This window comes from Saccopteryx bilineata, chromosome 3 (genome assembly GCF_036850765.1).
Source record: "Saccopteryx bilineata isolate mSacBil1 chromosome 3, mSacBil1_pri_phased_curated, whole genome shotgun sequence".
In the NCBI taxonomy this organism is placed as follows: Eukaryota; Metazoa; Chordata; class Mammalia; order Chiroptera; family Emballonuridae; genus Saccopteryx; species Saccopteryx bilineata.
In genome coordinates this window covers 2,689,507-2,713,873 of record NC_089492.1, presented here as the reverse complement: position 1 = coordinate 2,713,873, position 24,367 = coordinate 2,689,507, and the positions used below count along the sequence as shown (strand labels likewise).

General features: G+C 50.1%; 1 protein-coding gene across 14 annotated transcripts in view; it reads right to left on the bottom strand.

The window, feature by feature from the left end:
- The window catches only part of PTK2 (protein tyrosine kinase 2), a 197,514-nt gene that overhangs the window by 139,920 nt on the left and 33,227 nt on the right, over positions 1–24,367 (bottom strand). For 5 of the 14 annotated variants that reach the window (XM_066265599.1, XM_066265584.1, XM_066265586.1 and 2 more), the window contains exon 1: positions 13,781–14,102. The exons of 7 other annotated variants lie outside the window; for them this stretch is intronic. In XM_066265599.1, the coding sequence (XP_066121696.1) occupies positions 13,781–13,880 (100 nt within the window). In that variant the 5' untranslated portion in view covers positions 13,881–14,102. Of the gene's footprint in view, positions 1–13,780; positions 14,104–24,367 lie in introns of those variants that run through there. 2 more of the 14 variants (XM_066265600.1, XM_066265587.1) reach the window with 2 other exon arrangements.

The window sequence follows — 24,367 nt, the reverse complement described above, 5'->3', positions numbered from 1 at the left end:
ATATATATACATACTTTGTGTGTACACACACACACACACACCTACACACACATAAAATCCTGCCGTGAAGAGCTGTCAGCCCACCTGGGAGACACACTCTCACGTGTGATTATTTCACAACTGTCACAAGCACTCGGCAGCTGGCAGCTGTGGTAAGAGCTGTGAAGAACGTCCTCAACCCCAGCAGTCTCACGTCACACTGCGCAGGGCCGGCGCTTCAGCACGGGCGCTGGGACGGGGACAACCCGGAAAACAGCCACAGGGATGCCACACTGGAAACGCTCAGTCCAGAAACCCGTATCCTCTGGTTCCAGAGAAATGCCTTGCCCCCTTTCCTCCTTCTGAGGCTCTTACTGCTTGAATGTTAGACCTGCATTCGCCATTCTAATTTCTTTCTTTTTTCCTCCATTATCTTTCCTTCCACATCTGGAAGATTCTTCCACACTACCTCTCAACGCTTCCCCAAACTGAGTGTTTCTGCTCTGCTAGTTTGTTTTCTTGGTCTTGAACACACTTTTAAAGAATCCTGTTGGTCTTTCACCTTCTCCTCGCTCTCCGGAGATCTGACACAGATCTGAACGCTGCGTCCCGTTCTTCAGCTTCCTTCTGCTCGTTGCGTCATCTGCTGCCCGATAACTGTTTTCTCTGTTCATGTCTCTGTTTTGGTCCCCTGTTTTGAAATCAGAGGCTGTCCTTAAACACCAGTTGTCTGTCAAGGAGCCCTGTGCACAAGGGTGACCTGATGATCTGTGATCTATGTTGAGCGAAGAAGTGGCCACTCAGCCAGTGATCCCCAAACTTGGAAACTGCCTTTCCTCTTGGACGGTTCTCAGAAAAGAACATCTACACCTCCCAGCAGGGTCTGGTACAAGCCTCCTTCCAGGATTCCGGGAACCAAGGGGAGAGAAAGCACACTTAATTTCAATCCGTCCCCACTTATGAGGACCAGAATACATTACTCTAGCATTCTACTATTACAGTTTACCAGAAATTTTCCATAGTAAAATTTTAAAAACTATATATGCAGACAACACACAATGGGAATATAATTTATTACAACAGCATTTCAACTGTTAAGTTTGAAGGCTTTCACTGGTTAGATGCATCCTTCAGAATATGGAGACCAACTTATCTCTGCCTTAAGCCACTTATTTACTTTCTATGGGCAAGACACCCTAGGATGACAACACAGCTACAACTTCACCTAAATCACAAGAATAGACGCTTTTTTAAAAGAATGAAACCAAGCCCTGGTTGGATAGCTTAGTTGGTTAGGGCAGAGGTTAGAGGTTTGATCCCCACACATACAGGAAAAGATCCATGTTCCTGTCTGTCTGTCTGCCTATCTCTCTCTCTCAAATTAATTTTAAAATATAATTAAAAGAACTGACTACGGTGAGGACTTCTACCGCAGAGGCACGTGCTGGGAGGGTTCACAGACAGTGACACAGGAGTAAGGTCTCCGGAAGGAGCAGGACACATCACTTTGCAACATTCGGAACTGGGCTGGCTCCCCGCTCGCAGCTCCAAGACTGCAGCCTCCACAGGCTCCGCACCTGTGAGTGGAAGCAGTGACCTGCCCTGAGAGCTCGGACGACAAACGGGGAGGGCTCAGCAAGACACGTGAACAACGTCCGCATCCTGTCCCCCGATGACGGTTGCTAACGGGCGACCTGACTACCAGGCCCGGGAAGGGGCACCGAGTGCACTGGTCCCCAAACTCCGCGAACACTGCAGAAGCGCATGCAGCTACGGGCAGCTTCCTGTGGAACAGATCACCACCACTCTTACCATGAGCATGTTTGAAATATAGTATTGATCCCAAAACCAAGCTCACCACAAGTGTTCCTTTAGAATTTTCTCCTAAATGTTACCTTATTAAAAAAATGTATGGATTTTTCAAAACTGAAAATATGCCACCAATATACCAAATCCCATCACGAACTTATACAGAAGTTAGAAGGAGAAGAATATTCAAGTCTTATCCTCTCAATGAGTTTGTCTGCTTTGCAAAACAGTAAGATTTTTACAGTAAAAAACACAAATAGATGACATTCTAGCAGTACCAGTACTTTGTTTCTTTAAAAAAAAAAAAAAAAGAAAAGAAAAAAGGTTAAGTAAACCGCCCCGGGGAGCTACAGCATGCTGGCATCACCCTGGTACAAGGCCCTGCCCTTCCCGTGGTGCATAATGAGGCAGACTACACACATCTTTCAGTATGCTTTCTGGCCAATGTAAATATAAGAAAAAGAAATATTTACATCCCCTAAACTCAATATAAGTTTAAACAGAAGCGTGTGCGAAAAAGTCTCAACTTATTGTAAAATCCAAATAAAATTTGTAGGATCTCAAAATCACCTAAGGAGTTTAAATAGCCAAGTGTCAGAAAACTGGGGACACCACTGTGAAAGTGACGAGGTCTTTCTTTCAGCAGCACCCAGGCCTCTGACAATTCCACACCAGGTGACCAAGCGACCCATCGACCAAGTGACCAAGCAATCAAGCGACCCATCGATCAGGTAACCCAGCGTCCAAGCGACCCAGTGACCAAGCGACCAAGCAACCCAGTAACAAAGAGACCAAGCAACCCAGCAACGAAGCGACCAAGAAACCCAGCAACCCAGCAACCAAGAAACCCAGCAACCCAGCAACCAAGCGACCAAGAAACCCAGCAACCCAGCAACCAAGCGACCAAGAAACCCAGCAACCCAGCAACGAAGAGACCAAGAAACCCAGCAACCCAGCAACGAAGAGACCAAGAAACCCAGCAACCCAGCAACGAAGAGACCAAGAAACCCAGCAACCCAGCAACGAAGCGACCAAGAAACCCAGCAACCCAGCAACCAAGCGACCAAGAAACCCAGCAACCCAGCAACGAAGAGACCAAGAAACCCAGCAACCCAGCAACGAAGAGACCAAGAAACCCAGCAATCCAGCAACCAAGCGACCAAGAAACCCAGCAACCCAGCAACGAAGAGACCAAGAAACCCAGCAACCCAGCAACGAAGAGACCAAGAAACCCAGCAACCCAGCAACGAAGAGACCAAGAAACCCAGCAACCCAGCAACGAAGAGACCAAGAAACCCAGCAATCCAGCAACCAAGCGACCAAGAAACCCAGCAACCCAGCAACGAAGAGACCAAGAAACCCAGCAACCCAGCAACCAAGAAACCCAGCAACCCAGCAACCAAGCAACCAAGAAACCCAGCAACCCAGCAACCAAGCGACCAAGAAACCCAGCAACCCAGCAACGAAGAGACCAAGAAACCCAGCAATCCAGCAACCAAGCGACCAAGAAACCCAGCAACCCAGCAATGAAGAGACCAAGAAACCCAGCAACCCAGCAACGAAGAGACCAAGAAACCCAGCAACCCAGCAACGAAGAGACCAAGAAACCCAGCAACCCAGCAACGAAGAGACCAAGAAACCCAGCAACCCAGCAACGAAGAGACCAAGAAACCCAGCAACCCACCAACCAAGCGACCAAGAAACCCAGCAACCCAGCAACGAAGAGACCAAGAAACCCAGCAACCCAGCAACGAAGAGACCAAGAAACCCAGCAACCCACCAACCAAGCGACCAAGAAACCCAGCAACCCAGCAACGAAGAGACCAAGAAACCCAGCAACCCAGCAACGAAGAGACCAAGAAACCCAGCAACCCAGCAACGAAGAGACCAAGAAACCCAGCAATCCAGCAACCAAGCGACCAAGAAACCCAGCAACCCAGCAACGAAGAGACCAAGAAACCCAGCAACCCAGCAACCAAGAAACCCAGCAACCCAGCAACCAAGCAACCAAGAAACCCAGCAACCCAGCAACCAAGCGACCAAGAAACCCAGCAACCCAGCAACGAAGAGACCAAGAAACCCAGCAATCCAGCAACCAAGCGACCAAGAAACCCAGCAACCCAGCAATGAAGAGACCAAGAAACCCAGCAACCCAGCAACGAAGAGACCAAGAAACCCAGCAACCCAGCAACGAAGAGACCAAGAAACCCAGCAACCCAGCAACGAAGAGACCAAGAAACCCAGCAACCCAGCAACGAAGAGACCAAGAAACCCAGCAACCCAGCAACCAAGCGACCAAGAAACCCAGCAACCCAGCAACGAAGAGACCAAGAAACCCAGCAACCCAGCAACGAAGAGACCAAGAAACCCAGCAACCCACCAACCAAGCGACCAAGAAACCCAGCAACCCAGCAACGAAGAGACCAAGAAACCCAGCAACCCAGCAACGAAGAGACCAAGAAACCCAGCAACTCAGCAACGAAGAGACCAAGAAACCCAGCAATCCAGCAACCAAGCGACCAAGAAACCCAGCAACCCAGCAACGAAGAGACCAAGAAACCCAGCAACCCAGCAACCAAGCGACCAAGAAACCCAGCAACCCAGCAACCAAGCGACCAAGAAACCCAGCAACCCAGCAACGAAGAGACCAAGAAACCCAGCAATCCAGCAACCAAGCGACCAAGAAACCCAGCAACCCAGCAATGAAGAGACCAAGAAACCCAGCAACCCAGCAACCAAGAAACCCAGCAACCCAGCAACCAAGCGACCAAGAAACCCAGCAACCCAGCAACCAAGCGACCAAGAAACCCAGCAACCCAGCAACGAAGAGACCAAGAAACCCAGCAACCCAGCAACGAAGAGACCAAGAAACCCAGCAACCCAGCAACGAAGAGACCAAGAAACCCAGCAACCCAGCAACGAAGAGACCAAGAAACCCAGCAACCCAGCAACGAAGCGACCAAGAAACCCAGCAACCCAGCAACCAAGCGACCAAGAAACCCAGCAACCCAGCAACCCAGCAACGAAGAGACCAAGAAACCCAGCAACCCAGCAACGAAGAGACCAAGAAACCCAGCAACCCAGCAACGAAGAGACCAAGAAACCCAGCAATCCAGCAACCAAGCGACCAAGAAACCCAGCAACCCAGCAACGAAGAGACCAAGAAACCCAGCAACCCAGCAACGAAGAGACCAAGAAACCCAGCAATCCAGCAACCAAGCGACCAAGAAACCCAGCAACCCAGCAACGAAGAGACCAAGAAACCCAGCAACCCAGCAACGAAGAGACCAAGAAACCCAGCAACCCAGCAACGAAGAGACCAAGAAACCCAGCAACCCAGCAACGAAGAGACCAAGAAACCCAGCAATCCAGCAACCAAGCGACCAAGAAACCCAGCAACCCAGCAACGAAGAGACCAAGAAACCCAGCAACCCAGCAACCAAGAAACCCAGCAACCCAGCAACCAAGCGACCAAGAAACCCAGCAACCCAGCAACCAAGCGACCAAGAAACCCAGCAACCCAGCAACGAAGAGACCAAGAAACCCAGCAATCCAGCAACCAAGCGACCAAGAAACCCAGCAACCCAGCAATGAAGAGACCAAGAAACCCAGCAACCCAGCAACCAAGCGACCAAGAAACCCAGCAACCCAGCAACCAAGCGACCAAGAAACCCAGCAACCCAGCAACGAAGAGACCAAGAAACCCAGCAACCCAGCAACGAAGAGACCAAGAAACCCAGCAACCCAGCAACGAAGAGACCAAGAAACCCAGCAACCCAGCAACGAAGAGACCAAGAAACCCAGCAACCCACCAACCAAGCGACCAAGAAACCCAGCAACCCAGCAACGAAGAGACCAAGAAACCCAGCAACCCAGCAACGAAGAGACCAAGAAACCCAGCAACTCAGCAACGAAGAGACCAAGAAACCCAGCAATCCAGCAACCAAGCGACCAAGAAACCCAGCAACCCAGCAACGAAGAGACCAAGAAACCCAGCAACCCAGCAACCCAGCAACGAAGCGACCAAGAAACCCAGCAACCCAGCAACCAAGCGACCAAGAAACCCAGCAACCCAGCAACGAAGAGACCAAGAAACCCAGCAACCCAGCAACCAAGCGACCAAGAAACCCAGCAACCCAGCAATGAAGAGACCAAGAAACCCAGCAACCCAACAACCAAGAAACCCAGCAACCCAGCAACCAAGCGACCAAGAAACCCAGCAACCCAGCAACCAAGCGACCAAGAAACCCAGCAACCCAGCAACGAAGAGACCAAGAAACCCAGCAACCCAGCAACGAAGAGACTAAGAAACCCAGCAACCCAGCAACGAAGAGACCAAGAAACCCAGCAACCCAGCAACGAAGAGACCAAGAAACCCAGCAACCCAGCAACGAAGCGACCAAGAAACCCAGCAACCCAGCAACCAAGCGACCAAGAAACCCAGCAACCCAGCAACGAAGAGACCAAGAAACCCAGCAACCCAGCAACGAAGAGACCAAGAAACCCAGCAACCCAGCAACCAAGCGACCAAGAAACCCAGAAACCCAGCAACGAAGAGACCAAGAAACCCAGCAACCCAGCAACGAAGAGAACAAGAAACCCAGCAACCCAGCAACGAAGAGACCAAGAAACCCAGCAACCCACCAACCAAGCGACCAAGAAACCCAGCAACCCAGCAACGAAGAGACCAAGAAACCCAGCAACCCAGCAACGAAGAGACCAAGAAACCCAGCAACTCAGCAACGAAGAGACCAAGAAACCCAGCAATCCAGCAACCAAGCGACCAAGAAACCCAGCAACCCAGCAAGGAAGAGACCAAGAAACCCAGCAACCCAGCAACCCAGCAACGAAGCGACCAAGAAACCCAGCAACCCAGCAACCAAGCGACCAAGAAACCCAGCAACCCAGCAACGAAGAGACCAAGAAACCCAGCAATCCAGCAACCAAGCGACCAAGAAACCCAGCAACCCAGCAATGAAGAGACCAAGAAACCCAGCAACCCAGCAACCAAGAAACCCAGCAACCCAGCAACCAAGCGACCAAGAAACCCAGCAACCCAGCAACCAAGCGACCAAGAAACCCAGCAACCCAGCAACGAAGAGACCAAGAAACCCAGCAACCCAGCAACGAAGAGACCAAGAAACCCAGCAACCCAGCAACGAAGAGACCAAGAAACCCAGCAACCCAGCAACCAAGCGACCAAGAAACCCAGCAACCCAGCAACGAAGAGACCAAGAAACCCAGCAACCCAGCAACCAAGCGACCAAGAAACCCAGCAACCCAGCAACGAAGAGACCAAGAAACCCAGCAACCCAGCAACCCAGCAACGAAGCGACCAAGAAACCCAGCAACCCAGCAACCAAGCGACCAAGAAACCCAGCAACCCAGCAACGAAGAGACCAAGAAACCCAGCAACCCAGCAACCAAGCGACCAAGAAACCCAGCAACCCAGCAACGAAGAGACCAAGAAACCCAGCAACCCAGCAACCAAGAAACCCAGCAACCCAGCAACCAAGCGACCAAGAAACCCAGCAACCCAGCAACCAAGCGACCAAGAAACCCAGCAACCCAGCAACGAAGAGACCAAGAAACCCAGCAACCCAGCAACGAAGCGACCAAGAAACCCAGCAACCCAGCAACCAAGTGACCAAGAAACCCAGCAACCCAGCAACGAAGAGACCAAGAAACCCAGCAACTCAGCAACGAAGAGACCAAGAAACCCAGCAATCCAGCAACCAAGCGACCAAGAAACCCAGCAACCCAGCAACGAAGAGACCAAGAAACCCAGCAACCCAGCAACCCAGCAACGAAGCGACCAAGAAACCCAGCAACCCAGCAACCAAGCGACTAAGAAACCCAGCAACCCAGCAACGAAGAGACCAAGAAACCCAGCAATCCAGCAACCAAGCGACCAAGAAACCCAGCAACCCAGCAATGAAGAGACCAAGAAACCCAGCAACCCAGCAACCAAGAAACCCAGCAACCCAGCAACCAAGCGACCAAGAAACCCAGCAACCCAGCAACCAAGCGACCAAGAAACCCAGCAACCCAGCAACGAAGAGACCAAGAAACCCAGCAACCCAGCAACGAAGAGACCAAGAAACCCAGCAACCCAGCAACGAAGAGACCAAGAAACCCAGCAACCCAGCAACCAAGCGACCAAGAAACCCAGCAACCCAGCAACGAAGAGACCAAGAAACCCAGCAACCCAGCAACCAAGCGACCAAGAAACCCAGCAACCCAGCAAGGAAGAGACCAAGAAACCCAGCAACCCAGCAACCCAGCAACGAAGCGACCAAGAAACCCAGCAACCCAGCAACCAAGCGACCAAGAAACCCAGCAACCCAGCAACGAAGAGACCAAGAAACCCAGCAATCCAGCAACCAAGCGACCAAGAAACCCAGCAACCCAGCAATGAAGAGACCAAGAAACCCAGCAACCCAGCAACCAAGAAACCCAGCAACCCAGCAACCAAGCGACCAAGAAACCCAGCAACCCAGCAACCAAGCGACCAAGAAACCCAGCAACCCAGCAACGAAGAGACCAAGAAACCCAGCAACCCAGCAACGAAGAGACCAAGAAACCCAGCAACCCAGCAACGAAGCGACCAAGAAACCCAGCAACCCAGCAACCAAGCGACCAAGAAACCCAGCAACCCAGCAACGAAGAGACCAAGAAACCCAGCAATCCAGCCACCAAGCGACCAAGAAACCCAGCAACCCAGCAATGAAGAGACCAAGAAACCCAGCAACCCAGCAACCAAGAAACCCAGCAACCCAGCAACCAAGCGACCAAGAAACCCAGCAACCCAGCAACCAAGCGACCAAGAAACCCAGCAACCCAGCAACGAAGAGACCAAGAAACCCAGCAACCCAGCAACGAAGAGACCAAGAAACCCAGCAACCCAGCAACGAAGAGACCAAGAAACCCAGCAACCCAGCAACGAAGAGACCAAGAAACCCAGCAACCCAGCAACCAAGCGACCAAGAAACCCAGCAACCCAGCAACCAAGCGACCAAGAAACCCAGCAACCCAGCAACGAAGAGACCAAGAAACCCAGCAACCCAGCAACGAAGAGACCAAGAAACCCAGCAACCCAGCAACGAAGCGACCAAGAAACCCAGCAACCCAGCAACCAAGTGACCAAGAAACCCAGCAACCCAGCAACGAAGAGACCAAGAAACCCAGCAACCCAGCAACGAAGAGACCAAGAAACCCAGCAATCCAGCAACCAAGCGACCAAGAAACCCAGCAACCCAGCAACGAAGAGACCAAGAAACCCAGCAACCCAGCAACGAAGAGGCCAAGAAACCCAGCAATCCAGCAACGAAGAGACCAAGAAACCCAGCAACCCAGCAACGAAGAGACCAAGAAACCCAGCAATCCAGCAACCAAGAAACCCAGCAACCCAGCAACCAAGCGACCAAGAAACCCAGCAACCCAGCAACGAAGAGACCAAGAAACCCAGCAACCCAGCAACGAAGAGACCAAGAAACCCAGCAACCCAGCAATGAAGCGACCAAGAAACCCAGCAACCCAGCAACCAAGCGACCAAGAAACCCAGCAACCCAGCAACGCAGCAACCCAGCTACAAAGCGACCAAGAGACCAAGCAACCCAGCAACCAAACCACCAGCAACCAGGAATAGAAACCACGGGGCGGGGCGTAAACAGGTTCCCAGCGTCCCATCCTGAGCACCAACCCTGGACAGCAGCGCACCACAGGGCACTGGCAGAGAGCACATGTGTGACGGAGCATCTCTGCAGCTTCTTCCCAGAGCATGGCTGCCCCTCTTCACCACCATGCCTGCGCCAACCTCTCAGCGTCCTTCTCACCTCTCTTCAAGCCTCCATTATCCTCACCCTGTAACTCTGGAACTGCCATCTCTTTGACAGTCAATTCTTACCGGTATTTTTTCCTAGCACCTCTTCAACCCTTCCCAGCACTTCAAGATGAAACAAATACAGTGTGTCCGTAAAGTCATGGTGCACTTCTGACCAGTCACAGGAAAGCAACAAAAGATGATAGAAATGTGAAATCTGCACCAAATAAAAGGAAAACACTCCCAGTTTCTGTAGGATGATGTGGCAGCATGTGCGCATGCGCAGATGATGATGTAACACCGTGTATACAGCGGAGCAGCCCACGACCATGCCAGTTGAGATGTGGACGGTACAGAGGAAAAGCTCAGTGTGGTCTGTGGCTCGCTAAATTCGAATCCATGACCAAAGTGCAACGTGAATATTGGCACATTTATAATGAGGCGCCACCGCATAGGAATAACATTATTTGGTGGGATAAGCAGTTGAAGGAAACCAGCAGTTTGGTGGAGAAACCCCGTTCTGGTAGGCCATCAGTCAGTGACGAGTCTGTAGAGGCTATACGGGATAGCTACTTAAGGAGCCCTAAAAATCTGTGTGTGAGCCCATATCGAACTGCACTGAATAGGTATGAAACTGGGAGAGTTTTCCTTTTGTTTGGTGCAGATTTCACATTTCTATCATCTTTTGTTGCTTTCCTGTGACCGGTCAAAAGTGCACCATGACTTTACGGACACACTGTACTACAGATACTGACATGATCAAAGAACTCGCCAGGCAGGGCTTCTGCATTCAACTCTGGCAACCAAACACAACCTGTGAGCAGGACATGTACTCCAACACTCTGAATTGAAGCTGTCTGTAAGCCTAGGAAATTGGGAATGTGATTGAACTCATTACACCAAAGTCCTTTTCCACCAGTGGGAGCTAAGGTGGAGTTTACACACCACATTCAACAGCAGAATAAACTTTATTACTAAAGAGACCCCAGGGAGTTTCAAGGATATCTTCAGTGTTTCAGTTCAAAGTATAAAAATATAGGTCTATTCCATTATTTTTAGCCTGTTCTAATAAGTTTTTTTACATGTCCTCCTAAACTGGGACACTGCTGTTTTTTGAGGTTAATGTGACTGATAAAATCAAAGGTGAGGTTTAGAATGTCTAACTGCAAATAGAGATTGTATAGTCTTTGAGTGTGAGCTTTTTCCATGTTCTCTTTACCTAAAACTAGTAACTCCTACACTTGAAAATAACCAATTCAGCCCATTCCTATAAACCGACATCTTAACCTTTGTCCTGTAACAACAATTAACGAGAAGGGAAGCTCAGGTTTCCCGCCTTCCTGTCCTCCTGTCCGGGCAGGAGGTGAAGTGAGAGGCGGAGAGGAAGTGTCCCTCGGTGCCTGCACAAGCTGGAGGGAAGCAGTGTGCCAGCCCCCACGGGGGAGAGGGGACAAGCTCCCCAGGGCTGTCAGAACCTCCTCCTCAAAGATCCAGAAGCAGGGCCACTCCTCTGAAACGGCCTGCTCCAAACCTCCAATCGGGACCGGTGCTGACCGGCCGCTGTGCCTACCTCTTCCTGCCTTCCACGCACCTGAGCTCTGTCTCCTGCTCAGCCCCAACCTCCGTCAAAATGGGAATGCAGTTAAAAACGTCTCTACTGGTTTGCTCGCTCGGTTAGCAAATATAATGAAAAAAAAAAGTTGCTTTAATCAATTACTTTGGGATGAGCAAAAACACTACAACCTTTCTTCCAAAGTCACTCTGAGTATTTTTTTAAACTTAGTAGCTAGTTATTTCACATGCCACTGCCACTGGACTCGCAGGTCTTTGGACTGGCCCAGGCCAGGGAGTGAAGTGACAGGCTCACTGGGAAGGGTCCTGCTGACAGACGCCGCCACACAATGGCGGTGGCTCGGGGCACACGCGACCTGCAATCTAGGGAGCTCCACCCAAGTACTCATCACTGGTCACGCTCGACTATATCACACAGCCCTGCGGCTCCCAAACCCAAATCGTAAAAGTTCCCAAACCCAAAACCCTTTAAAATTCAAGAGTTTGAATTAACTCAGAAAAATCTTTACTCTAAATATTGAATCATTTCACAAACTGACAGGTGCTTTGTTCAGAGAGCATCACACTAAAACAGTTCTAGTATCATATGCTTTAGAAATGCTTAAGAGCCTGAGAAAATTAATAGCTAATTTCAGGACCACTCAGTCAATGAACACCCTTCACTGCGCGGCCGCAGTCTGGAGTCCACACTCCACTCCCAGTGCCGTCTGCGACACCCGCGCTTTGCCCTTCACTGCGCGGCCGCAGTCTGGAGTCCACACTCCACTCACTCCCAGTGCCGTCTGCGACACCCCGCGCTTTGCCCTTCACTGCGCGGCCGCAGTCTGGAGTCCACACTCCACTCCCACTGCCGTCTGCAACACCCGTGCTTTGCCCTTCATTGCGCGGCCGCAGTCTGGAGTCCACACTCCACTCACTTCCAGTGCCATCTGCAACACCCGCGCTTTGCCCTTCACTGCGCGGCCGCAGTCTGGAGTCCACACTCCACTCCCAGTGCCATCTGCAACACCCCGCGCTTTGCCCTTCACTGCGCGGCCGCAGTCTGGAGTCCACACTCCACTCCCAGTGCCGTCTGTGACACCCCGCGCTTTGCCCTTCACTGCGCGGCCGCAGTCTGGAGTCCACACTCCACTCCCACTGCCGTCTGCGACACCCGCGCTTTGCCCTTCACTGCGCGGCCGCAGTCTGGAGTCCACACTCCACTCCCAGTGCCGTCTGCGACACCCCGCGCTTTGCCCTTCACTGCGCGGCCGCAGTCTGGAGTCCACACTCCACTCACTCCCAGTGCCGTCTGCGACACCCGCGCTTTGCCCTTCACTGCGCGGCCGCAGTCTGGAGTCCACACTCCACTCCCAGTGCCGTCTGCAACACCCGCGCTTTGCCCTTCACTGCGCGGCCGCAGTCTGGAGTCCACACTCCACTCCCACTGCCGTCTGCAACACCCGCGCTTTGCCCTTCACTGCGCGGCCGCAGTCTGGAGTCCACACTCCACTCCCACTGCCGTCTGCAACACCCCGCGCTTTGCCCTTCACTGCGCGGCCGCAGTCTGGAGTCCACACTCCACTCCCACTGCCGTCTGCAACACCCGCGCTTTGCCCTTCACTGCGCGGCCGCAGTCTGGAGTCCACACTCCACTCCCAGTGCCGTCTGCAACACCCGCGCTTTGCCCTTCACTGCGCGGCCGCAGTCTGGAGTCCACACTCCACTCCCACTGCCGTCTGCAACACCCGCGCTTTGCCCTTCACTGCGCGGCCGCAGTCTGGAGTCCACACTCCACTCCCAGTGCCGTCTGCAACACCCCGCGCTTTGCCCAGCGCAGGAGCACCTTGAAAAATAGTTCTCATGGGCAGTAACGGCATATTTAAACAGCATATTTTAAAAATAATACTTTATTAAGTTCATTACTGAGGACTTCTCTCCCAGATTGGCTATTCACTACTTTAAGTAAAGCAGGCTTTGTTCCTATTTGTGTATGAATTTTATGATATTTCAAACTTCTAAACATGCTCCCCAAATATTGTCTTAAATATTATAATAAAAATGCTACATTTATTTTCATTTTTATATAAACAAAGACTATAACAACTTGGAAGAAGAAAGTTGTTTATCCACAGTACTGCTGATCCTTAGTGATAAGCCCAACCTACAACAATAAGAAGTTTCAAGTTGAACACACAGTCTTTAGAGAGTCAAGGAAACCAATTTCTGAAACAAGAGAATCCATGTCACTCTTTTTTCTGCAGTCATATTTAAGTTAAAACTGGTCTCTATTTTATAAACATTTCCATTTCACAGAACAGATATTGATGTCTCAATTAAAACTCAAAACACAACATAAATTTCGAGGCACAGGACGGAGCACAGAAAAGCTGTCTGCACTTAGAATGCCTGTCCGGAGCAGCACTCTCCTGTGCAGAAAGGTCTCTGACAGGCCCTGCCTGCGCCATCGGGGCAAGCCCAGACCAGAGCAGGTTCACTTTCCCTTAAATTTAACTGTAAATCTATTTGAAATAAATTCTGAAAAATGCATATCCACCTTTCCAGCGCCAAGCGTGACTATAAACACCGTGACCCAAACCCGTCGTAGGCTATTTGTACCTTTTGCCCAGCAGCCCGGAAAGGGGCTGCACCCGCTCCTCTCCATGCAGACGGCCCCTGCTGGCCTCAGGGCCGCTCGGCCCGCCAGCGCCACCAACATCAACTCCGGGCTGCGAAGACCACGCCAGGAGTCCGCAGGCCAAGTCCCGGGTCACCGCGCCTGCCCGCCCGCCGGCCGGCTTTGCTTCCAGGCGCGGGGCGAGACCGAGATGCCCTGTGCTCCCGTTTTCAGGGCTCGGAGCACAATGTGGGAAGTGTTCCTCCCGCCCTGTTTTGTAGCAGCTTGAAGAATGCCTCTCGGTTACAGAATCTTCTCATGCTTCCGCAATCTGAAACACAGACCATCCTGGCCAGACTAAGCCACTGAACAGAACGAAGCCAGACAGTAATGTGACCTCACGGGTCTGTGTTCCTAGACTCATTCAGGGAAGGAGGGAGGAGAGAAAGAAGGCCAGTAGCCAGCCCCTTATTAATATGCTAATCTCACCCTTCTGTTCAATGCTTCCAGCAGGTCTGTTGACAAAACCTACAGGGATTCCAAAATCAAGCAAGCTGCAAATCCAGCCTGACCCGGACCGGACTGTGTCTGTACACGCCACTCAAACCATGTTAGCTTTCAAAGGCAGGCCTCCTGCATCTTCCGGCCTCACTCTGACCTTACACTTAAAATCATCACCTTGATGAAATAAGAATCATTTTGGAAAAAAAAGAATCCTCAACAACATTAAAAACAAGTCTGTAAAATATAGGTCCCTCAGAACCAAAATATTTTTGAGGTAAAATAATTTTCCAGACTGATATTTTTGTAGTAAATTTATAGATATACACACCATCTAGAAAACACACACAATCAAGAATTTGAGTTGCCAAAGTGTTTTAAAATTAGCTTTGAGGAATACTGAGGGACCCAAGTGCAGGACGGCGTTTCTCAGCCCCTAACATCAGAAGCGCAGGTGAAGGAGCGGCAGAGAGCAGCCTGCCCTAGCGACCTTTCCAAATGCAGCAGCGCTTACTGTCTCCATTCAGACTGAGCGGCGGGCGGGATCATCTCAAAAATTCAGCTCTTTGAACACATCCCACTTCAGCAGAGAGACAATAGCTAGGCTCCAGGGGCCTTTGTCGTCTGAGTGCAGGTCTCCAAATACATGAATATCAAGGGCTTTACTTAACCCCGAACATGACTGAGGCCTTATGCGTTCACTGACTTCTGTGAGTGATGGGACAAAGGCTGCGAACAAGAGGTGTGGCTGTGTCCAGCACGCCCGGGACAATCTGTCTCATTTCTAACACGCTACTCTTGGTGGCTTTGTCTCCAAGCTTACACTCGGGCTCCTAACAGCAGCGAGGCTCAAGAGACCGCACTTACGCCCCAGTGAAGACACACCATTCACCAGTGTGAGCTCGGACCCCGGGCAGCGCTGGAAAGATAAGGGGCTCCAGAGACACAGGCAGCAAATTAGAAAAGGCAAAGGAATGCGCAGACAGATCAATCTGAATACGTGAGCACCCCACCCCACCCTACCCCCAAAGCCAGGACTAAATTAGGGCCTACTGCCAGCAGGGGCGGCCCAGAAGCAAGTCTGCTACCCCACTGGGACTCCTGAGCACAGCTTGGGGTGACTCTGAACTAAGAGACGCACAGACAACCCAAGCAAACTGTGTCTCTCCTAGAACGACGACTCTCAAAAGAGAAGAGCTACTTCTACTGATCCCATGACACTCGACACACTAACACTGGCTACATCTCCTGTTCGTGTCTTCTAAGCAGAAGCAAGGCAACCACATCGTTAAAGAATGTGTGAAGACAGGGTCATTCAACAGGAAGAGGGCACTGAGCCCACCGTTACCCAGGAAGCCAGGGGTCTTCACACATCCGCCCAAAAGGGACATGAGCCAGATGGAATAGAGGCCTGTGCAGAAGAGAGGGGTTGGCACAAGCCAGCACGCAGTGGCGTTGGGAGGCTGGGTGAACACAGGGTAGGGGGAGGGCAAGGGGCAGACTTGCAGCCTTTTTGGTGTAGAAAGTGAGTGGGGGGGAGAAGCCAAGTCTCTGACTTTATTTACTTATTTATTTATTTAATTTTAGCAAGGGAGACAGAGAGAGGGACAGATAGGGACAGACAGGAAGGGAGAGAGATGAGAAGCATCAGTTCTTTGTTGCAGCACCTTAGTTACTGAATGCTTTCTCATACGTGTCTTGATGGGGGTGGGGCTACAGCAGAGCCAGTGACTCCTTGCTCAAGCCAGCAACCATGGGTTCAAGTCAGTGACCATGAGGTCATAGACATGACCCCACATTCAAGCCAGTGACCCTGTGCTGAAGCCTGATGAGGACCTTGGAGTTTCGAACCTGGGTCCTCTGTGTCCCAGGCTGATACTCTATCCACTGCACCACTGCCCAGTCAGGCTAGGTCTCTGACTTGGAAGGGACCAGTGAATGACAGCTCTCTCCCACCCCATCAAGCTTTGGTGATACCCCAGTACCACTTCCCAGTGTACAAGGTCTTGCCAGGACAGGAAGCAGACCCAGTGGAAGCAGCAGCTATGGAAATGGTGAGAACCAATCATGTCACTGAAAGAAAGAGCAGCTGGTATGCAAGAGGGGGGAGGGAGAGAGAGAGGAAGAGAAAGGGAGGGAGAGGGAGAAGGAGAGTGGGGAGGCGGAGGGGGAGGGAGAGGGGGAGGGAGGGGAGAGGAAGCAGGTACCACCACCCACAGTGAGGGCAGCAGAGCAGCTAGGTGTCCGTGCGTGCTTGCTCTGCGTGCGTGCTCGTTGCTCTCACATATGAGACCACCCTTACAAGCAGCTCCTTCCCCATCCTTACAAGTGAGGAAACTGAGGTTTAAAGAGGAAGAGCGGCCCTGGCCGGTTGGCTCAGCGGTAGAGCGTCGGCCTAGCGTGCGGAGGACCCGGGTTCGATTCCCGGCCAGGGCACACAGGAGAAGCGCCCATTTGCTTCTCCACCCCTCTGCCACGCTTTCCTCTCTGTCTCTCTCTTCCCCTCCCGCAGCCAAGGCTCCATTGGAGCAAAGATGGCCCGGGCGCTGGGGATGGCTCTGTGGCCTCTGCCCCAGGCGCTAGAGTAGCTCTGGTCGCAGCAGAGTGACACCCCGGAGGGGCAGAGCATCGCCCCCTGGTGGGCAGAGCGTCGCCCCTGGTGGGCGTGCCGGGTGGATCCCGGTCGTGCGCATGCGGGAGTCTGTCTGACTGTCTCTCCCTGTTTCCAGCTTCAGAAAAATGAAAAAAAAAAAAAAAAGAAGAAGAAGAGCAACCTGCCTGAGGCCCGAGCCGGACAGTGCCCAGGGCACCAGCAGTCTGGTCGTGTTGTCCCTCCTACCTTCTTGCTCAATACTAACAACTTTAAAATCCCCGGTGGTGACGTCTGGACAAGAACTGGACTAGTCCACAGTTACTGGCAACTAAGTGAAAAAAGTAAGCAGTTCCTTACACCTGCTTGAATGCAAGGTCATCCTGCTTGAGCAAAGAATCATACACATAACCCCACAGTCACTGGCTTGAGCCCAAAGGTGGCTGGCTTGAGCAAGGGGTCACTGACTCAGCTTGAGCCCTCCCTCCTCCACTCGGTCAAGGCACGTATGAGAAGCAATCAATGAACAACTAAAGTGCCACTTCTATGAGTTGATGCTTCTCATCTCTCTCCCTTCCTGTCTGTCTCTTCCTCTCTCTTTCTCTCTTTCTAATATAAAAATTTTTTAAAAAACTCTTTATGGCATCAGTATAGTTAAAAGTAAGTTACAAGTATAGTTACAAGTAAGTCTTTATTTAAGACTTTTCTTTACCAGAAAGATAATACTATTTGCTCAGACCCACACCTTAGTCACACTTGACTTCTGTCTCTTACACAAGTAGTCCATCAGCAAAACCTTTGACTAGTACAAGGGTTAGGGGTGACAACACCCACATAGTCAAAAGTCCACACATAACTTTGACTCTCCCAAAACTTAAATACAGTCCTCCTTCCACATCCACAGAGATTGGTTCCAGGACCCCCAACAGATACCAAAATCCGCAGGTGCTCAAGTCCCTTATGTACAATGGTGTGGAACAAGGCACATAGCTGGCCCTCACAGTCACAGTAGATTAAGACCTCAGATGGGAAACCCAAGGACACAGAAAGCCGACTGTATATTTATTGAAAAATCCACGTGTAAGTGGACCCACAACCCTACCCACCCACCCACCCACCCAACACGGACAAGGACACACCCTCCTGTCACCCAGCACTAACAAGGATGTGGCAGAGGCGAGCCCCTCCCATCACGTAGCACTGACGAGGACAGAGGACACAGCGAGGTGACCTCTGGCTTAGTTCTGAGGCCACGGCTGCAGAGAAGGTATCTAGGCACTCCACATGTCAGGACTCCACACACAGCTCCCTGACAGCGTGGCCTCCAACACTGGCATACGGGCTAGAAAAACACTAACTGAATGAGTATTTACTACCCTAAACCAGTGTGTTCATCATCTGTAGAATTAGGACAATGACAATACCTATCACCTACTGAACAGAGACCACATGTCAGTCACAAAGTAGCACGAGAGCACTAATAATGCAAATGTAATGACAAGAATGACATGATGACATTCAGTTCATGTTTACTAATGTGCCAAGCCCTGATCTAAGTGCTTTCAAAATATTGTCTCACTTAGTTATAAGTGGCAAACCTGTGAGGCAGTCTCTGTCACTCGAGTGCACAGATGCAGGAGCTGAAGCACAGAGAGCTAAGGGACTTGTTCAAGGTCCCAAGCGTCTCAGCAGCAGCGCTGGCCTCCAGCTCGGGCAGCCAGGCTCCACAACGCGTGTTCCTCACCAGCCTGCCCCAGTGCCTCACACCGGCTTCCTCGGTCAGCACTCCAACCACAAGGGCCATGAGGCTGTAATCCACAGGAGACGTGGGAAAGAAACAAGGGACAGAGTCGGGAAGTACACACCTAACACGGCAGAGCAGGGACACACGTCAGCACGGACACCAGCCAGACCACACACTGAAACCACCAGCCACCACGTCACCGACCCTGCAGGCTGCCAGGTTCCAACAGGGGGTTGGGAAGAAGGCCTCGCTCAGCCTATAGAGACCACGGGGACGGAGGAGGAAGGGGAAGAAACATGCCCACAGGAAGAGCAGGAGACAGGTGAACTGCAACGGCCCCTCTTCAACAACCTAATTCACCGAATCCTGCACCAGGTGACAGGCCTGTGTCAGCAGTGCTGCCCCAGAATCACACAGATGAAAGTCACTGCAGCACAAGCGGGACATGCAGCTGGGAGCAGAGGGCACCGGAACCCCCAGGAAACACGCAGGGCCACTGAGCTCAGCAGCACTGAGGTGTATGAGGCCAAAGGGAACACGCACCACCAAAAGGGCAGGAAAATCTGACCTTATTAATCTAAACAACGTTACACTAGAGCAGCGGTTTTCACCAGCATGCACAGAACTTTCCAACATGCGATACCTGACTACTCAGTCTGGGGCACTCACCTCTTTTTCCTTAGATTGTCAAATTAAAAAAACAAACAAACCAACAGCCAACACAACAATAGCCATCCAGTGTGAATGAATCAAAATTATACCTACTTTTTTTTGTCATATCAGCAAAAAATACATTTTTGGTGAGCCGCAGAATTTTAGTTATTAGTTTATGTGCCATGAGATGAAAAAGGTTGAAAATTGCTGAACTAGAGCACTTTCTGAGATGCTAATTAATAGCTATTTCGTACTTGTTTTGCCATAGAGCAAAACAAAGTGAGATTCCCAGTTTAGAAACTGTGGAAAGTTATTTGTCATCAAGTTTAAAAGAAAACCAAGCTTGACCAGGCAGTGGTGCAGTGGATGGAGTGACAACCTGGGGCGCTGAAGACCCAGGTTTGAAACCCCAAGGGCGCTGGCTTGAGCAAGGGGTCACTGGCTCAGCTGTAGCCCTCCCCCAAGGCACATATGAGAAGCAATCGATGAACAACTAAGGTGCTACAACGACATGTTGATGCTTCTCATCTCTCCCTTCCTGCTGTTTCTCAGTCTCTCTCTCTCTCTCTCTTTCTCTCTCGATGAAATAATAATAATAAAAGAAAAACAAGAATGCCCCTGAAGCCTGACCAGGCGGTGGCGCAGTGGATAGAGCGTCCGACTGGGATGCGAAAGGACCCAGGTTCGAGACTCCGAGGTTGCCAGCTTGAGCACGGGCTCATCTAGTTTGAGCAAAAAGCTCACCAGCTTGGACCTAAGGTCTCTGGCTCAAGCAAGGGGTTACTCTCGGTCTGCTGAAGGCCCGCAGTCAAGGCACATATGAGAAAGCAATCAATGAACAACTAAGATGTCGCAATGCGCAACGAAAAACTGATGATTGATGCTTCTCATCTCTCTGTTCCTATCTGTCTGTCCCTGTCTATCCCTCTCTCTGGCTCTGTAAAAAAATAAAAATAAAAAAAAAATAAAAAAAGAATGCCCCTGAAATCTGTAAGAAGATGCTACTTCAGTTTTTCAAATATCCTGGTAGAGGTATAACACAGGACAGGCCAAGAGTCTCCACAAAAATGTCAACCTAACTACACATGTTACAGAACGGAGGGGTTTTTACTTATATTGATCAAAATAACAAAATGACAGAAACATCAAAAGACAAGTAGTTATTTATTCTAATGCTGCTACTGCTCAAATCAACTTTGAAACTTTATTAAATGCACACAGACACACAAGATTTACTTTAGCATTTCACCAATGTTCATTTCCCCCCCCCCCTATAAATTGAATTTATCTACAGTGGGATCACTGGCCTTTTTTAACAAATAACAGCAGTATCAGATGGCCCTCCAGTTAGACACAGCAGCAGAGAAAGCCCCTGCTGCGGCTGCGTGGGAAGTAGGCATGATCATCCAGCTACAGCAGAAAGGCACGCTGGGGCCAGGAGGCCCCCTGGTGGTGAACACACGCCCATGATATAATCAACACCACATTTTTAACTATCCTTCTGTTGTGGCTTAAAGCAAACTGTTTCTATAATTTGACGCCATACTCTGTTTTCAAGAAATAGCAGTAGCATCTGGTGTAATCTATTCTTTGCTCTAATTATATTCTGAGTAGGACACATAAATAACTTCTCTTTCCAAACATAGCTACAGAGTGGCTGGTTTTCTTAGTCAATTGCCCTCCCCTACACTTTTATTTTTTGTCACATTGATATTGACAGATATTATTCCAACTTAGCAAGAAATTTATGCAGTCAATTTTCCAATTCTACCCAAAACTTTCTATCAGGTTTAAACCAATCGCATAGCTATCTGGATGATTACTATTATAATAAACAAGTGTTGACAAGGATCTGGAGAAACTGTAACCCTGTGCACTATTGGTGGGAATGCAAAATGATGCAACCACTATGAAAAACAGTCTAGAGGGTGCTCAAAGAAGTCAAAATAGGATTACCATGTGATCCAGCAACTCCACTTCTGGGCAGACATCCCAAAGAACTGCAAGCAGCGTCATGAGGAGACATCACACCCGTGTTCACAGCAGCCTGGTTCTCACAGCCAAGGGGAAGGGGCAAACCAAGTGTCTACTGATGGGGGGATGGATGAGCACTGCGTGGCCCACTCACACAGTGGACTATTCTTCAGCCTTTGAAAGGAAGGAACTTCTGTCACAGGTTCCAACATGGGTGAACCCTGAGGACATTATGTTAAGTGCAATAAGCTGGTCACAGAAGTACAAAGACTACTGGAGGAACCTAAAGTAGTCAAAGTCACGGAGTCAGAAAGAATGACTATCAGGGACTGCGGAGAGGGGGTGGGGGAGTGTTTAATGGGTAAAGAGTTTTAGATTTGAAAGGTAAAAAGTTCTGGAGATCTGTCTCACAACAATGTGAACGATTTTAACTCTACTGAACTGTCCAGCTAAAACAGTTAAGATAGTAAATTTTATGTTATGTGCTTTTCATCAGAATAGAAAACTGAAAAATGTTAAAACTGCTTTAAAAATCAATCCTGTTCAGCCTGACCAGGCAGCAGAGCAGTAGACAGAGCACTGGACTGGGACAAGGAGGACCCAGGTTCAAAACCCCGAGGTCGCTGGCTTGAGCACGGGATCATAGACATGACCCCATGGTCATTGGCTTGAGCAAAGAGTCACTCGCTTTACTGTAGCCCCCTGGTCAAGGCATATGAGAAAGCAATCAATGAACAACTAAGGAGCCGCAACAAAGAACTGATGCTTCTCATCTCTCTCCCTTCTTGTCTATCTGTCCCTCTTGCTGACTTTCTCTGTCCAAAAAAAAAATTTTTTTTAATCAATCTTGTTTATACTTTACAACAAACCTGCAACTACAATAAGTCTATTTTTGTAGTTGAGGGGAAAAAAATCTTGAAAAGTTAGGAACATGCCCGAGAACAAGAGGCAGGAAAAGGAGAAGACGCTGGCTGGCCCTCCCCGAATCCCGGTCCAGCACTGCACCGGGGCTGGGCTTTATGTGGCTTTCCAAAAGCTAATTCTATAATAAACCGCGAGATAATTACTAATATCACCATTTTCAAGAAAGAAGAGACAGGTTCAGAGAGGCAAAGGACTTGGGACTCAATCAGCCTCTGCACAAGACAAAGCCACATGTGACCCCAGAGCACAGGCCCTTCCACAGAGCCCAATGTTGTCCATCACGTTTATTTCAAGTATTCCCAAATCCCAACCTGGCTACTTACTAGAGGCGACAAATAATATTTTAATAGAAAGGTAACTCCCAGTCTTGAAATTTAAAGAAAAGATTTTCAAGATATATGTTTTAAGTAATAAAAAGGCACAGAAGATTATATAATGTGTTATCCATTGGTATAAAGCAAAAGAAAATAACACGTGCACACGCACTTCCTGAGTGTCTGTGGAATGTCTCTGGGGGTTACACAAGCTGTGAGACCTGTGACTCACAGAAAGTAGGTTTAAAGAGGGCAGGTTTATAACTCATTGTGTACTCATTTGAATTTTGTACCATGCATATTTTCTGTTCAAAATAATAGATGAACATAAGTAATTATTTCAAAGACATTCTATCTAGTAAAGTCCCCCATATTCTCCAAGTAAGCAATTCTTTCCAAATAACATCAGGGGTCAAGTAACATAATGGGAAATCCAGAAAGTCTTTAGAAAAAAATGATAATAAAAATAGACATCAAAATCTTTAGGATGCAGCGAAGAGTAGGTGCTTGTGTTGAGAATGTAAAAACATGACGTTTCACCGTAGGAAATAAGATGCAACGCGAGCAGGCGGCCCCCAGTCAGCAGTGAAGACCGAGTCAGGGAGCAGTGCCGATGTGGAGCCCAGGGCAGAAGGGAAGCGACTACTACTGACCACATCTTCATTTAAACGTCGGGATCATGTCCACGGATGTTTTGCATTAACTTTTGGTTTTTTAAAATACTGCATTAAACTACCACTTCCCTTGCCGCCTGGGTCTTTTGGAACCCCGACAGATGCTCCCCAGAGCCCTGGCCCTGCCCAGCATGCCCCTCCCACAGCTCTCTCCGCTGGCCCCAGCGCCTCCACGCCAGGCTGCCCACACCCGGCACATCACCTGGGGGGCTTGCGAAGCTAGAAACATTTCTAGCTAAGGCATGTTAAATACAACCACTCAACTTTAAAGTCCCTCTGAGAGCAATAAAAACATTTAACGCTTCTTCAAGGACCAGCCCAGAGTCTCTGAACTGCTAGAGCATTGTCTAGTTCACTTGAAACAGGTGGAATGCATTTCTCTTTTCACACTGGACCAGCAAACTCCTAAAGTCCTAAGTGCCCAAACTTTAATAAAGAAGGCAAAACCTAAAATAATACCACCTAGTTTTTATCCACCTGGCTGGGTGCTCAACACCTTGGAATAACTGAGCACCCAGACAAGGGTGGGAGGTGATGGTGACGGTCACAAACTCAAACCTAAGTCACCTACAAGCAATCTTAGTTTCAGGACCTTCTCCTAACTCCCAACCACCGTGAGGTCCAGCTCCCTTCTCACCGCACTCTCAGCGCTGCTCTGAACACCACCAGTGCCCCCTGAGCTGCGGAACTGAAGGTCGGACCCCAGTCCGCAGTCTAACCTTGCAGCAGCGTCGCTGGCAGTTGCTCTGATCCCTCCCTCCCACGGAGGCCAGGCCTCTGGCTCTCCGCGCACCTGCTGTGCCCCGCTGCTTGCTCTCTCCTCGAACCCTCACTGCCAGTGCCCTGAGCTCCGGCCAGCCTCTCTTTCCCAGGCCCACCCCGCAGTGCTCAGAGTGCCATTCCGTTTTCAGTTCCCCTCCAGCTCAGACTTCTCTCCCAAGCCTCAAAGTCCTACTTCCAGCCGCCTCGGATCCCCACCAGACACCACAGACTTAAAAGTGCTGAAGTGTAGACTCCTCACCTGCCCCTCCAAACAACACTCCACCCACTCCTCTAGCTGCCCAGCTCTAAGCCCAATAGTCAACTCTTTCCCATCTTTTCCTTCTCACCCCTCATCCCATCTGTCAGCAAACCCACTGGTTCTACCTTCAAAATACATCCAGGACCCAACAACTTCCACCCCCCTAATATTACTACCCCAGTCCAAGCCACCA